We start from the raw sequence: 16,300 nt of genomic DNA, 5'->3' as shown, positions 1-16,300 counted from the left end.
CGGTTGGTTAAATGTCTGCCTTCAGCTCAGGTCATGATCCCAGGGTGCCTGGGATCGAGCCCCACCTCAGGCTTCCTGCTCTGCGGGGAGCCTGCTTCTCCCTCTCCCACTCCCCGTGCTTGTGTTCCCTCTCTCACTGTGTCTCTCTCTGTCAAACAAATAAAAATCTTTAAAATTTTTTTTAAAAATTAAAAAAAATTAAAAAAAAAATAAAAGATGACCTGGAAGAAGTTATCTGGGAATTAGGAAGTGGAAGAATAATGCTGCATTAGTATAGCTAAGGGCTAATAAGAGAGTCTCAGGAATGGCCGTGGGAGAAAAATGGTTTCCAAAGGCATTTTCAAGGTTCCTAAAAGAAATATTAAACCATTAAGATCCAATTTTAAAAAAAGAAAAATTACAACAAATACCAAAAGATAGCCCCTGATAAATGAACAGCACTAGGTGGTTATTTTGGATCACATGATTTCCAGCCAGGAGCATGTCCTTGACTTAAGGGGCAGCCAGAAATGCACTGGCTGACCAGAACCTAGCATGAAAAGTTTTGTCAAATAGGTATATTTTAGCTGAACCACATTCTCTTTTTGGAATTTGAAGTATGCAGTGCTGAGGTAATGAAAGAGTTAGTAGCTGTGGCTAAAATTGAAAGGATACAGAAAGAAAAAACAGGGAGTTGAATATGAAGCCAAGAGAGAGTCAAAGATTGTAAACTAGTTCCAGAACTGATAGCCACCTAGTTCTGTCTACACCTGGGCAGGCTCTGCTGTGTAATTCATGTTTCTCCTGAGGCCTATCTTCCTGAGAAAAAAAGAATGTCTTCTTTGCAATTACAAAGGCCTAACTGAAACAATGTAACTGATTTGTCAGGATCCCATAGCTAAAATCAAGACTAGGTGACTGATAATGAGGAGGATAAAAGAAAAAGTAAGAATTTAAAATGATTAGGGTGTCTAGCATGGGGAAAGACTAATGATGTAACTGAGAAAGAAAATACAGTTGTAAAGAAGCTCATCTGAATATATACTGAATTAAGTTTTGCATATTTCAAGTCTGAAATGTCCTTGGACTATCTGCAAGGAGAATGGAACCTAAAAGGTCAAAAAATATTAACTAATAGTAATCTAAGCCACAGAAATACAGGAATATCAAAAGAGAAGTCAAACCCAAGTGCTCTTTGACAAAGTTGGCTTTGTAGAAATAAAGTCCTTACTATCCCTTTTTGGACTTGTACCATGGAGGAAGTGGGCCTCTCTGCTCTGAGCTATGGTGCGCTCAACTATCTTGGAGCTAAGACTTCATATCAGGTGAAAATGAAAGCTGAGAGGAGCTCCAGGGTCTAAACGAAAAGCTCAAAATATTGAAAATCTGAAATTGGAAGAGTCCTATCCAAAAACAAAAACCAAAAAAGAAAAGAAAACCTCAAACATACTCTGTCCAGAACTTTAAAGTCACAAAATAGACAGAATAGTTTCTATAACTGCTGCCCCTCACTTTTTTTTTTTTAAAACCTAAGAAGAAACAGATTCAGAAAAAACCTCTAAGATTATGCAGCTAATAAAGTGACACAGTTGAGAATCCTTAGCACTCTTAAGTCACCACGTTCTATAGGTTTCCTGGAAATCTCTGGAAATCTCACTGATTTAATCCAACAGAGGGTCTCTGCATCAGGCCCGTCCTACCTCCCTTGGCCTTTCCTAGAACCTGCAGAGAAGCAACAATCTTACAGTTTCTGATCCTGAAAAAAAAACCTAGCTTTGATGTTTTCCAGAAATCTTTGCTATTTATAAACTAACAAGAATTTAAAGGGGGAGGAGGACACACATCTGCCTCTCTCACCAATGTTTCACTTTTAATTACTTTGACAAAACAGGGAGGGTCAAAATATACTGGTTGCATTAAGAGTTGGGGTTGAGGGGTGCCTGGGTGGCTCAGTCATTAAGCATCTGCCTGCAGCTCAGGCCACGACCCCAGGGTCCTGGGATTGAGCCCCGTGTCGGGCTCTCTGCTCAGCTGGGAGCCTGCTTCTTTCCTCTCCCTCTGCCTGTCACTCTGCCTGTTTGTGCTCTCTCCCTCTCTCTGTCAAATAAATAAAATCTTTAAAAAAATAAATAATTAAAAGTTGGGGTTGAAATAAAAATATGGTTCATCTCTATTGTGAAAGAAAATTAAAATTATCTTAGGCAATTTAGAAACGGGTACTGATACAAAAGTTGGAGAGAACACTTTCAAGGGAAATAAAGAGATGTTACTCAGGAATTGTTCAAGAGGAGAGCTCAGGGTAAATGCAAGTTTCTATACTCTTGATTCCGTAACACCCAGTGCTTAGGACTCCTTGGTCTTAACGCTATCTGGATTATTTGATTAAATGCATTTCCCACCTTCTGCATTCCTTTCTTCAATCCTCCCCCACTATTTCTCAGCCTCCATTTATTCCCTACACACTGATAAGCTTTTGCCACTCATGACCATTCAGTCTACTGACATAATTTTTCAATTTATGTTAAATTCAGGAAACTTAGGAAGATTAATTCGTACAGCTACTGAACAGCAAAACTAAGATTACACATAGTCCTAAAATTCTAAAACAAATGGTCTCTCTGTTACACCACATTGTCTCTAAAGTTCAACTATCATGAGTTTATGTCATCAACAGAAAGAAGTAAAAATCACCAACATATATCACAGATCAGTTCTCAAAAGGAAGGTAGAATGGAGGCAAGAAAGAGAAGGGAGGGCAAGGCAAGCCTCATACCTATTGTTAAGAAGGAGTTCACAGCATTTCCAGAAAGGCTTTCTAGGAACTAGCCTGGACTGAAGACAGCATGAAAAAAAAAATGCAAGCATTTTTCCAGGCTGTCATCTGCACTATCCTTATAGAAATTTCCCATAGCTTCTCTGAATTATTTGTTAGGTCACCCCAATATTGTCAGACACAGCATATTACTGAAAGTTCTTAGAAACAGACTCTTAAAGTTTTATTTCTGCTTAAAAAGAAATGGTCCTGATTGTCATGTTGTAGATATTATTTAATCAGAATTCAGCTAAAAATGAAAGATATTTAGCAATCTTTCATTCTTGGTAATTAATCCATTGTAGGAAGTATAAAAAAACTGATGTAAGAAAGAGACGCCAATAGGAAATAGGTCTCCTGAAAAGCAATTTCTAATATACCATGTATCATTTTGGGACAGGATGGCTATTTATCCAGCTATATTCTTCCAGGTAAACTTGTCTTCAATTCCAGTAAAGTCAAATGGGAAAAACCAAACTTGCTATCTCTCTACATTTGTTATTATTTTTAAAACTCTGTTAAGAGAAACTAAAACATAGTATTTCTTACCTCCGTGCAACATAATAAAATATAGGATTCCCAGCTTTGGAAGTCCCAGCTTGGTAGAAAATGCTTAATGTTTTCAAAGCCTTGAATTCTTCTTTTTCATGTACTTGATGCCTGAAAGAAAAAAAAAACAAAAAACAACAGAGTAACTCATAGGCTTTATATTGTCCATGGAGTATTTCTAAAAACCCATGATTAGAGCAATGATAAAATATTTAAAATGACAAAATATTTAAAAAGCAAAACACTTTCTGAAGGGCAATTTTAAAATAAATACCAAAAATTTCAAGGTCTTACTCTTTGAAAACAATGAGTTAAACTACTCATTGTTTTCTATCCTAAGAAAAGTACTGGGCAGGAATATTAACCATAGGATTGTTTTTTATCATGGTATTTTTTTTCCTAGAAGCCATTGAGTTTTTATTTATTTTTTTAAGAGTTCAGTTTATCAACCTTTTCTTTATTGGTATATAATTTTGAATGATTAAAAAGGCCTTCCTTTTTGCACATGTTTTCTTCTTCATGGGAGTTTATCCTCATGAATGATATGAGCACCTTTTTCCGAAGGTCACTCAGTTGTACCAACACCATTTATTAAAAGTCCATTCAATGGCTAAAATAAAAAACACAAGAAACAACAAGTGTTGGTGAGGATGTGGAGAGAAAGGAACCCTGGGGCACTACTGGTGGGAGTGCAAACCAGTGCAGCCACTGTGAAAAACAGTATGGAGGTTCCTCAAAAAGTTAAAGATAGAATTACCATGTGATCCAATAATTCCACTCCTGGGTGTTTACCCAAAGAAAACAAAAACACTAATTTGAAAAGATATATGCACCCCTTGTTTATTGTAGCATTATTTACAATAGCCAAGACATGGAAGCAACCCAAGTGTCCACTGATAGACGAATGGATAAAAAAGAACTGGTGTATATACAGAATGGAGTATCACTCAGCCATAGAGAAGAATGAAATCTTGCCATTTGCAACAACATGGACAGAACTAGAGGGTCTAATTCTGAGTGAAATAAGTCAGTCAGAGAAAGACAAATACCATATGATTTCACTTATATGTGCAATTTAAGAAACAAAACAAATGAACAAAGAGAAAACAAAAACCAACTGGTTGCTGGAGGAGAGGTGGGTGGAGGAAGGGGGAAGATAGGTGAAAAGAAGATAGCAGGAGGGGAAGAATGAAGGGGGGAAATCGGAGGGGGGGACGAACCATGAGAGACGATGGACTCTGAGAAACAAACTGAGGGTTCTAGAGGGGAGGGGGGTAGGGGGATGGGTTGGCCTGGTGATGGGTATTAAAGAGGGCACGTTCTGCGTGGAGCACTGGGTGTTATGCACAAACAATGAATCATGGAACACTACATCAAAAACTAATGATGTAATGTATGGTGAGTAACATAACAATAAAAAAATTAAAAAAGAGTACACTTATCATGATAAACACTGAGTAATGTACAGATTTGTTGAATCACTACATTGTACACCTGAAACTGGTATAACAATATATGTTAATTACACTGGAATGAAGTATTTTAAAAATACAGTTCCTTTTACCTACTATATCTATGCGTCTTGTGTATTAAAGGGGGTTGGGGAGAGAGGATGTATTATCTCAGTCCATCATGTTGCTGGTACCAGGTCAGCATTTGTTTAATATTAATGGAAACAACCTACATATCATTTTGTAAGAGAAACAGGAACACATGTGTATAGATAAATGACTGTGCGGCTGCCAGATGTCAACTGAATTATTTCTAAGAGTAGCTGAGAATTTTTTACTTTCTTCTTTAGATTTGTAAGTTTTGAATAATACAACAATTTTTATTTTTATAGCCAAGAAAATTATAAAGCTATCTTCATTTCTTTAAAACAAAAGTGGGTCTCAAAGAGCATCAGTGGAGCTGACAACAAAGATAACATTTAACATTTATTAAACACTATACATACCAGACCTTAAGTGTCTCACACACGTTACATCATTTAGTCTTCAAAAGCATAGAAGGTTGTTTTATAAAGGAAGTTAGGGTCTTAGGTGAGGAACAATAAAGGTTTTCTTAGAAAAGTGGAAAAATGGTGAGGATGTCCTCAGTAATGTTGAATAAAAAATAGTTTTATATTCTTGTACTATGCTATTTTCAATTAGGTACTATGAAAATTTTGTGTGGAAAATATTTCTTTAATCATGTAGGAATAAACACCTGTTACACCGAAATGAATAGAAGAACTAAAGATAAAAATTAAGCTGGAAAGGAGATTGTTATGTGTTCACACATTTTTTTTTTTGAGAGAGAGAAAGAGAGACAGAGCTTGAGAGCACAAGTGGGAGAAGGAGAGAGAGAGAGAGAGAGACTCTTAAGCAGACTCTGTGCTGAGTGGAGCCCGATGTGCAGACCTGATCTCAGGACCCTGAGATCATGACGCAAGTTGAAACCAAGAGTTGGACACTTAACCAACTGAGCTACCCAGGTGCCCCATGTATTCACACATTTTTTAATGGTATCAAAAAATTGGAGGCATGTGCACACAATATGATCGATAGCAGGCACTTACAATGGAAGGTACATTATATGCAAACCTGTAATGTGAATTAATTTCTGAATGTCACATTCTGCTTTGTTTCTAGCACATATTATGAACAAAACACTTCACCCACAGTCACTAATGAAGTACTTATTAAGTGACTAAGTATAAAGTACTGTGAAAGGTACTTTAAAGACTAAAGGATTCAGCACACTACTTTTGCTGTAACCTCATAAAAGTGAATGTCTTAACAATGAGGATCTTTTACCTCACAAACTAAATCCTTCTAAATGAGATTCAAAACAAATGTCCACAGAAATTTTATAGCAATACTGAAATATACTGAATTTTCTGAGTCTCAATCTGAATGAAGTTAATAGCATTAACTTTTGGGAGGGTTCTGAAAAATGCTACAGTGTGGCAGAAAGAGTTCAGAAATTAAAACCACAGGATATATGAATTAGGTGTGGAATCTTGGGCAAATCAGTCACTCACTTTGAGCTGCAGCATCTTCCTTAACTATAATATGATTATCTACCCTCCCTTCTAAGTATTAAATGCAAAAACACCTCAAAGCAACATGACAAAGTACCATTCAATAAGATACTATTATTTTTATAAGAAATCAAATATAAAACAAAGCACATGTCAACAATATATAAAGTAAAAAAAAGTGGGATCCCAAAATATGGCAATGTGGTCATTAGGCTCATCTATCCTGGTAATCCTCTATCAGAAATACAAGTATATCCAACAAGTGGCCTGGTAGTAAACCCTGCACCTCAAACAAAAGAAAGCAATTATTATTTCAGCGTGGTACCTTACCTAGTCATAAATTCCTCAAACTTTGAACTGGTAAGGTTAAGGCTGGACCAGTGTGTATCTGCCACAGGTTTATGCTCTGGAGGACCCAGGTACGCAAGAAGTGTTGCCATCTTATCGAAAGGTCGTCTTCCAACAGCTTTGTGATCCCTAAATATAGCAAACTACTTAGAAAAAAGTAGCAGTTCACATTTAGCAGTACACATTACTTTAGATTATCATTGGTTGCTTTTCTTCTTACTGTCAGCTGGTGGTTCTTGCTGATTTGTAAGTAGCACCAAAAAGACCTCACAAGGGTTGTAAGTATACACTGGGGACATCTTAGAAGTATGACCACTCCCCAAACTACAAAATTTACATAAAAATTCTTCTTTTTTCTAGTATTCTTAATCCATTACCGTTAAATAGGCGATCAGTAAGTAAAAATAACGTTGTGATCCACTTTTTCCACAAGATGAAAAGAATCCTTTCTGAGAACCTACGCTTTACAAATTGGGATATATTTGTCCCTGATACCAGATCTCTGCTTAACCAGGGTAAATATGGATTTTCAATAACTATTAAGCATTTAAAACTATACAAGAATAACAAAACACTACTTCACAAACGTCAAACTGGCAAAAGTTGTGAAGTTTCCTCATGCTAACTTTGGTGAGGATGTGTACATGGAGGTACACACGCAGTGCTGACCAAAATGTAAATCAGCAGGTACACTGTGAAAAGTAATGTGGCAGTATCTAGTAAAGTTGGGGCTGTGAGAAGCCCAGAACCCAGCAATTACACATTTAGGTAATACACAAGGAGACAAATATGAAGAATATTTATTACATTACTAATTAAAATAGTGAAAAACATAAAAAACCCTAAATATCAATTAGGGAATGTGAAAATAAATCTTGATACAGTCACCCAATAAAGCACTAACATAAGTTAAATAAATAATAATCTCAAAATACTGTGTGAAGAGACTATATTCATTATATAATTTCTGCAAAATTTTAAAACACACAAACTCTGTTATACATACCTATAATTTCCTTATTTTGTCAGTTACACAGAGGGAAGTTATATCTTTTCACCCAAGAAATAAAATGTTATAAAGATCTGAAGTGAAATAGCAAACTAACGTCAAAGCTAGATGGTAGACATGGGTCTCTCTATACTATAGCCTATACTCCTCTGTATGTTTGCAATGTGTATTTTTTAAAAACAACCAAATTAAAAAAAAACTGTAGCATCACACTACATGAATATGTATGTGAATTATATAAATGAATGTTTGCATTTAAAGGTTCCACAGTTTATTTTAGTGTGACAGATAAAGCATCTTCAATCTTCCTCTATCAGGGCACACATCAGTCATGCCCATATCACTTTAATACACTAACAATTCATGAAAGATTAAAATGCTCTCTCTTTTAACCACCATCTCCTAATTAGTTAGCCTTAGCTTCATGGTCTTCTACCACTTCCATGAATGAGCAAACCATTTTTATTAGCATTTAAGATTTTCTGGACTCATTTTATATATATATATTTTTTAAACATTTTATTTATTTATTTGACAGAGAGAGATATAGCGAGAGAGGGAACACAAGCAGGGGGAGTGGGAGAGGGAGAAGCAGGCTTGCTGCTGAGCAGGGAGCCCGATGCGGGGGTCGTTCCCAGGACCCTGGGATCATGACCAAAGGCAGACGCTTCACAATCTGAGCCATCCAGGCACCCCTCAATTTGTATTTGTAAAAGAACTCCTCACGCATAGGAATTTGGATCCTTTAACACAACTAGAAAGGATAGCAAGTGATTCAGGCCACAACAGACTTTAACTAAAAACAGCTAATAATACCCAAGTTAATACTTTTTAATTACTGAGTGTTTTCTGCATAAAGCTTTATTTGCATATACTTGAGAGTATCACAAATAGAATCAGAACACTGGCAATGTTTTAATTATTAAATTCCTGAGAATGAGCTACTCTTCAAATTCAGATGCCAATACTCATTTGAGCTTCTAGTAAATTTAAACTTTACATTGTGTTGCACATGTTTGATGTGTTGCAAACCAGGAAAAAAAAAAAAAACCGAAAGGGCTAATCTGTGATTTTTCAGCTTAACCTTTAAAAAAAAAAAGTCTGTAGCACCTTGGTGGGCTTGTTGATCGTTTAATATGAATCAACCCTTTGCCTATATATTTTTTAAAAGAGTCTAGAATTCTACATTTCTCTTTCCAAACCACAATTCTTATTCTGAGCAGATGCAAAATAAAAAAGCATTATTCAGGACCAATAGTTTTTATAAATTAAAACTAAGAATTTTCAAAATCTCCATGACTGTGAAATCCTACCTGTTGCTAGAAAGATACTGGCCAATTTTCTCTTGATTGTTCCAGAGTAGACGATGTAAAGCAAGCACATTGCCATCACTGATGAAGGAAAGACTATGATTTACTGCATCACTTGTAGGACAATCAGATGCTATATCAAGGAAAAACCTTAAAAAATACAAAATCATTAGAATTTTTAAAACCAGATACACTCGTATCTATATTTGAATCAAATTTATATGAAGTAACTTTGTAAAATAACTAAGATTACAAGTATGGAGGATTATGATATTATTCACACGTGACTGTCATTAAACAAAACAAGAAGAGACAGGAGAAATGGCTTTCCATTTCTGATACCTGACTTTGGCTTCAGAATAGGTTTTGAAGTCAGACAACAGCAAAATTTAGATGGATGAGACTTTGGATCGAAGCCAGTACTTTACAGCTAAGGAAACGGAGACCAAAACAAGACAAAAGAAAGACCTCCCCAAAGTTATACAGCCTATTAGGTCAGAGCCAGAATTAGAACTTTTGTTCTCTTAACTTTCTAGGGTAGTCAATCTGCTAGAATATGAATCCTATGCTGACATTTGCTTTTTTCTCCAATACAGCTTGCAGTCCCACAATATACCTTTTAAACTCCAACTAGAAAGAAGTTGATATGAACCGTATTGAAAAACTGGAAGGCAGAGTTGTACAAGTCTAGCTTAGACTATGTATGACTTAAAAAACGACATAAAAAGCAGAATTCTGGACCTTAACTTACATTTACAAAGCACTTTCTCATACACTGTATCACTTGTTTCTTTAAAGTCAACTCAGACAGGCAAACAGTATTGTCCCTATTTACAGATACACCAACAACTCAACATCAAAAAAATTGTCATTATACACTATTATGCATTATGTGTGCCATTTTGGTTTCAGTTTTTACTTGAAGGAATCTTTTTCTTCTTCCTCTCCTCCATATTGTAGCAACCTCAAGTCCTTTATTTTTGTAGATGTGTCAAAATTCCCTGCTGGTTTTCAAATATGGAAATCACTACCAAATTATAAAGAATATGGATTTACTTTGCCACTGTCTCTTACATAAAATAAAGTAAGATTAACTCTGCTCTTGACCTAGAGAGGAAAGAGGAAAAAACCTACACAGGAGCTTCATGTAGACCTAGTACCCAGACTTAAATGAAAGTGACAATATTTAAGTCAAATAGAGCAGTCCTACCTCCGTGCTGCATCAAAGTTGCTTTTCACAAAATCATTAAAAGGCCGCATATGCTCTTCTTTTGTGAAAAGAACATGATTGGCAATACTCTGAAGTATCTAAACAATGGAACAGGGTTATAAATCAGATCATTCATTGTATGAAGTGTACGCAATCATATATTCTTTAAAAAGTACTAAATGTCTCATTGATATAATTTCTACTGGTAATTAAAGTAAATTATTACTCATTCTATAAATACTAGGTGTTGTTTCTGTTCTTTCCCAAATATAAATTACTACATATATACACATATTTATTTACAAACACAAAAATACATATTAAAAATTTTAAATGTCTTTCTTAATAAAAAGAATCATACAGTCTCCATTTCAGAATTTCCAGAATGAATACATAGAAAACTATCTTCAGAAGACATTTGCTAAGACTGTTTCCCCATGATAATAAGGTCCATCAAGTATCAGTCTAATTAATTCCTTTGTAATTTAACAAATAAAAATAAAACAAAAGTATATAAGTGAGAACCATAGGGTATTTTAAAAATCAATTCAAGTATAAGTACAATAAATATGAAAAACGGAAAATTTAGCTGGAAGAGAAATTTTAAATAAATTATCAAAATAATTCTTCACCTTTGACATTAACTTCAAGCCCCTTTCGATTCTAGGTGGTGGCTTTTTATCTAAAATCCCTGCTTCATATGGTGAGACAATGGCAGGATTGATAAATCTGAGGAACATGGCACTTCCCACTGCACCGATGCTGTTCTGAGGGAATCGCTGGCTAACCACCTAAAAACAAAGAGTTGAGAATTGACTATGTGGTTTGAATTTAAAAAGGAAATGGGAAGAAAAAGCTCGAGGGTCAAACTTTCACACAAAAACTCTGAATAGATCAACCCTTGTAAACAACACATTTCTACTTTTTCCTACTCCCAACATGTCAGTAAATAAAGTTTATCCTCAATTCTTGCCCTCCATCCTTTTAAAGCACAACAAATATCTAAGAAAAAAGAAAAACCTCATGAATGAGTGGTGTGGGAGAGACCTGAGAAAAGATCTTACGTTTGTCATTGCTGTTTATACTCCAAGTTTGGTAAGTAACAAAAGCAGACCAAATTTTCACACAAATATTATCATATTTTACTAAAATTAAGAGACATGAGAGTGTGGTCAACTCTTACAAGACGAGGCTAAGTTTTCAACAGCATACCCTGAAACATCCAATATCTAATAGTAAATACTTACATTTTGTTGTATACCTGGTACAACTGAATATCTTGAGCAAAATGCTTGCCACACACAAACAAGAGTTAGTTTTTTAGATTCCTATCAAGAGAAAAAACTTACTTACAAGAAACATTATTGTCAGTTCCATTTCTTCCTCAGAATGCTTTATAAGATAAGGACCTATTATGTAAATCATGGAAGAACAGGAGTTCTTGGGGACCTAAAAGAAAAAAGGATCCCACCAGCAGAAAAGAGAACCCTTTTGTGTACCTCAGGGCATAATTCTGTCAAATAAAACAAGTTAAGGAAACAAGAAATGGTTGCCCACACTGAAAAACATCGTGAGCCCAATATTTAAAATTATTTTTCTCTTTCTTTTTATAAAACATTCTACACTGAGGGTAAAGTAATAGGCACATTAGATTAGGGAAAGTGTTAGGAAACCGGCTCAGCTCCCATTTCTTTTCAGTGACTCCTGTTTGAAGTTAACATATGAAAATCATATTATTCTAAAACTTACATTTTTTTTTACAGATAATACACCCATATATTTATTTTTCAAGAACACTTTTATAACATTTTAATCTCTGCACCTGCTCTTGCTTAGTGTAGCTAACTGCTGCTTAAAGCAGTGGTGACTATGGCAGCAAAGCCGCAGCGCTCCAGGCAATATCCAAAGAGTCTAGGGACAGACGCACATTTCAGAGGATATTGGGGGGAAATGAGAAAATGGGATTTATGTGCAGAATCTCACAAAACTCTAGCTTACTTTATGATGCTTTAATGAATTAATACTTCTTGTCACAAATTCACATGGTTCACTGACTCCAGATTAACTCTGGGAAGAATAAGGATTATTTCATTTCTTTCTATGCCCTTTAGTGTTTCATGTGGTATACATTTTAAAAGTCTTCTTATTCACTGCCTGAGATCTCTAAATAGTTTTCTACCATATCCGGTAGAGAATTAGTAAATGTAAGATCTCAGAGAATGATTTTTTAGGCCGAAGAATATCCCTGTAAGTGGCGATAACAGACAGGAGTTTTAACTAACAGAGTCTCACCTTCATTTACACTACACAGCTCAGAATGCTTTCTTTGTCTTAAAGCCCTCTGAGTGCTACTGCATGAAGGACAGACAGCCTTACACCTAAAAGGAAGCTGGTGCAGATGACTAAATACAGTAGCCTTACTAGAACAGCTTTAAAACCCAAATACCGTTTGAGAATTATTTTTGGCTGAAACAGTTTTAGAAATAGAATTAAGAAGAAAATTCAAGTGTTTTTACCACTCTAGTACAGTATTTAATCTTTTGGGGAGTAGGAATAGAAAAATGAATGTATACATTTACACAGACAAAATTCTTCATACAATTTCAGAACGTTCAGGGACCACCATTGCTACTGAGTGGTTCTTTTAGAACTCCCAAATTTTAATCTTAAAACAGAAGAAACCTAACAACAAACCTACAAAATTTTAAAGCTTTAAGGAATGAGTTAGCAAGAAGAGTAATAAAAACTGCTTTATATTTAATTTCAAATAGGTTGTTTTAAAAGAATAAGCATATATTCAGTTTAATCCACTAAAATCCTAAAACGGTTTTTAAAAAATTAAAAGACATAATTTGGTTTCCAAAGAACCATTTATAAAATACTAATAAGAAAATAATCTGCTGTGAAAGTATCTCATAAAAACCAGCACATTTTTGAAAAATGCTACTTAATAGTTTTGTCTAGAAGAAAAAAGTTTTAAAGTGTGACTCATTTATACCTGACTTAATACTATTCAATTTCAAAATTTAATGAAAATCTGGGTGAATTATTTCCCAAAGGGACAATACTGTCAAACTTCTGAAAAGTTTTTTCAACACCATAACCTTAAATTATAAATAAACTTTACTATCCTCCACATCTGCAAAATTAATTCTTGTCAAAACTCAAAAGTACCCACACCTCAGAAACACAATACTGTTTCTGGTATCATATAATTCTTTTCTCACTGATGATAGTATATTTTTGGACCTAAAACCTGATATGTGTAATGAATATCAATAAAAATCCTGTATAACAAGTTTCATGAGGCAATTTATAAAAAGTTTTTTCTTTCACCACTAATGAACATCAATGCAATTTTACTTCATAATATACATACTCAAGTGGGTTTTTTTTGAATCTATAAAAAAATCTAATTTAGATCCCAAACACATTCTGCATAAAAGATCAAAGTTGGGCTAGTCTGTATGCTAAAACCAGTTATCTGTCAAATGTCCTTTTTACTCCCCTTAGTAAAATCTGAACAACATGGTACAAATAAATACAGTAATAAACTTTACATTAGCAAGAGGATCACTACCCACACATCCTTGATTACCTGAGTGAGGCATACAATAAACTTCTCAAAGGAGCTCTAATTATACATTATTTGTTTGAGTATAATAAATGGAATTATCTGTAATATGACTACACAGCTAATAAACCAGGAGCCAGGACCTTCTCTCTATATTTTACATATTCCAATCCATTACACATACACCCCAAAAAAGAGCTTGCTTTTTAAAGAAAAGATCATTAAATTCTTAAGCCAAGACTCCATAAACCAAAGTTTTAAATTTATGATGACTATATTGTCTTCATACTTTGGAATGTGTTCTACAATACCTCAAATTACCAATTAGTTTCCCTTTGTTTCCATGAGGACCTCATATCACCTGTGCTGAGAAATACATTCCAAAACTCAGCATTACCCAGAAACTTAAAAAAAAAAAAATCTGAAAATAACACTAGGAGAAAATAACATTTCAAAGAACAATTTTACACAAAATCTTAATTTAAAAAAAAGCAGTGTTAGGAGGCTAGAAAACATGCTCTTAGAGAAACACAGAGAGCTGGAATTTTAATTTTTGTGATATACTACACAATGCCATTAGTAAAACACTGAACAAGAGTGTTAGAAATAGTAAATTTCAACAGTGATGGTGTATATATGTTAAACCCATATACGCTGAGAATTAGAAGCATTAGAAAGAAATGTTTTAAGCAAGACAGCCATCCAATCCAATCCAATCCATTTGCTCACAGCTGACCAAACTTACTTAGCATACTCAAAATCCTGAGTGTACATAAAAGCATAGGTATCTAAATTTTAATTTAGTTCTGAATTTAAAACAGGAACTTATTATGTGTAAAGCTTAGACAAGGAATGAAAGATGAAACCAAATGTATATTCTAAATTTTACCTTTGTACCTAAACTACCTACATGACTCCTAAAGGTTGGTTTTTTTTTTTTACATCTTTCTCTAAAATCATTTGGATTATATGAACAAGATTAATACTCAGCCTGATAAGTCATAGTGATGACAAATTCAAAATGAATGCACATTTGAACCAAATTCCACTCGTGGGGAAGAAAATAATTATGACTCCCGTAATTTTCTTCCTTTTAATTAGGGCAAGTTCACAGAAATAGGCGGTATATTCTTATCATGTTTCTCTACAAATAGGGAGTCACTGAGTTTTCCTTTATTTCAAAAGTACTATATTCTCAGTCCCAATAGTTTAATAATGACTTTCTCTAAGGTAGAGGTTTACCATTAGGATTTTTATAATCTAAGCACAAATATCTAGATTCTGGCTGAGACTGTTTAGATAAAAATATAAGGAGTAAAAAAATGAAACTTTTAGGTAAGATTTAGAAAGTGACACTTTCCCTCCATATACTTCTAACAATGAAGAAAAACCTTCATCTCTAGGAAAAAAAACCACTCACATTACCTGCAACAAGAAGCAAGAATGAAGAGAGTCAGCATTTCCTAAGGCCTTGAAATTAAGTTTCTTTTGCATTCATTTATAATTTTAAACATAACAATAATAAAATTAGACCAGGGATATCCAATGCAACAAATGCCCCCAAAATGCCTTTGGGATAAATCAAACCAAAGGAACACAGAGAATGTTTTGATGTAACTTAATTCCAGGGTTAATTGAAATGAAAGCTATTTTGTGCCAGAATTAGTAGAATGATTTTACAGTGAAGGTCAAATAGGCTGAAGTGAAGATGTTCTTAACAAACAGCAAAAGATTTTTGTTTTGCTTTGAAAGAAACAGCTAATAAAAAGTTCTCCAAACTTACTGATTTTTTGTTTTCCTTTTTTTCTTTTACTGTAGCTTTATTCAGTAGGGAGTGGCAAGTTGCCTACAGAACAGAGATGAGCACAAACAAGTCACAGCACCAACTACATACAGCAACAAAAACAATGTTGGCTTGTACATAAAATTACATGATCAAATGTAACACAAATGGAATCAACAAAAAATTAGAAATCAACTGAATTTTGAGGGATGAATTTTATTTCTGGATTTTAATTTTTATTACATTTTTAAGCCAAAGCACTAAATAAACAGCAAGAAATGTTGAGACAATCATATCTACTATTTCTGGCTATAAATCACAGAAAAGTTCTCCCAAGTAAATTTGAGGGTATTTAATAACTACATTTAATTCCTAGCTTTTGATAAATTTCATGTAAGATGTTCATTGTAAGTAGATCACACACTAAAAACACTTCTATGTGTCTACATAATTTTTTCTTGATAAATATTTCTCTGTGTATCCTTCAATTGACTTAAAGTTCTTTTTTCAACAGCTGGCATTTAATTTAGATCTACTGATTTAAAAAATAAACATTAAATGGCTAAATATAATAGTAAAATTCACTTTAGAGATTCTGAATTAAAAATCTCTAAGAAAGATTCTCTTAAAATTTCACATATTTTTCTGTTTGCAGGCTACTTCCTGAAAAAGTTCTAATCAGAGGAGGTTAAAAGTTCTGC

The 16,300-nt window shown here is 34.2% G+C and overlaps 1 protein-coding gene across 8 annotated transcripts in view; it reads right to left on the bottom strand.

The window, feature by feature from the left end:
• Positions 1 to 16,300, bottom strand: part of NF1 (neurofibromin 1) — a 276,874-nt gene that overhangs the window by 99,527 nt on the left and 161,047 nt on the right. For 6 of the 8 annotated variants that reach the window (XR_012374424.1, XM_073879379.1, XM_073879374.1 and 3 more), the window contains 6 exons: positions 15,600 to 15,662; positions 10,875 to 11,033; positions 10,243 to 10,340; positions 9,036 to 9,182; positions 6,696 to 6,842; positions 3,341 to 3,451 (listed from right to left, as the gene is read on the bottom strand). Coding sequence is in view for 7 of the 8 variants with exons in the window: in XM_073879379.1 (XP_073735480.1) it covers positions 3,341 to 3,451; positions 6,696 to 6,842; positions 9,036 to 9,182; positions 10,243 to 10,340; positions 10,875 to 11,033; positions 15,600 to 15,662 (725 nt within the window). In the remaining variant the exon portion in view is untranslated. The remainder of the gene's footprint in view (positions 1 to 3,340; positions 3,452 to 6,695; positions 6,843 to 9,035; positions 9,183 to 10,242; positions 10,341 to 10,874; positions 11,034 to 15,599; positions 15,663 to 16,300) is intronic. The other 2 variants (XM_073879378.1, XM_025851205.2) reach the window with 1 other exon arrangement.

This window comes from Callorhinus ursinus, unplaced genomic scaffold (assembly GCF_003265705.2).
Source record: "Callorhinus ursinus isolate GAN/ISIS: 27379988/994484 unplaced genomic scaffold, GSC_fseal_2.0 scaffold34, whole genome shotgun sequence".
Classification (NCBI taxonomy): Eukaryota; Metazoa; Chordata; class Mammalia; order Carnivora; family Otariidae; genus Callorhinus; species Callorhinus ursinus.
Note: the sequence above shows the minus strand (reverse complement) of the source record. Positions and strands in the feature narration are given on the sequence as shown.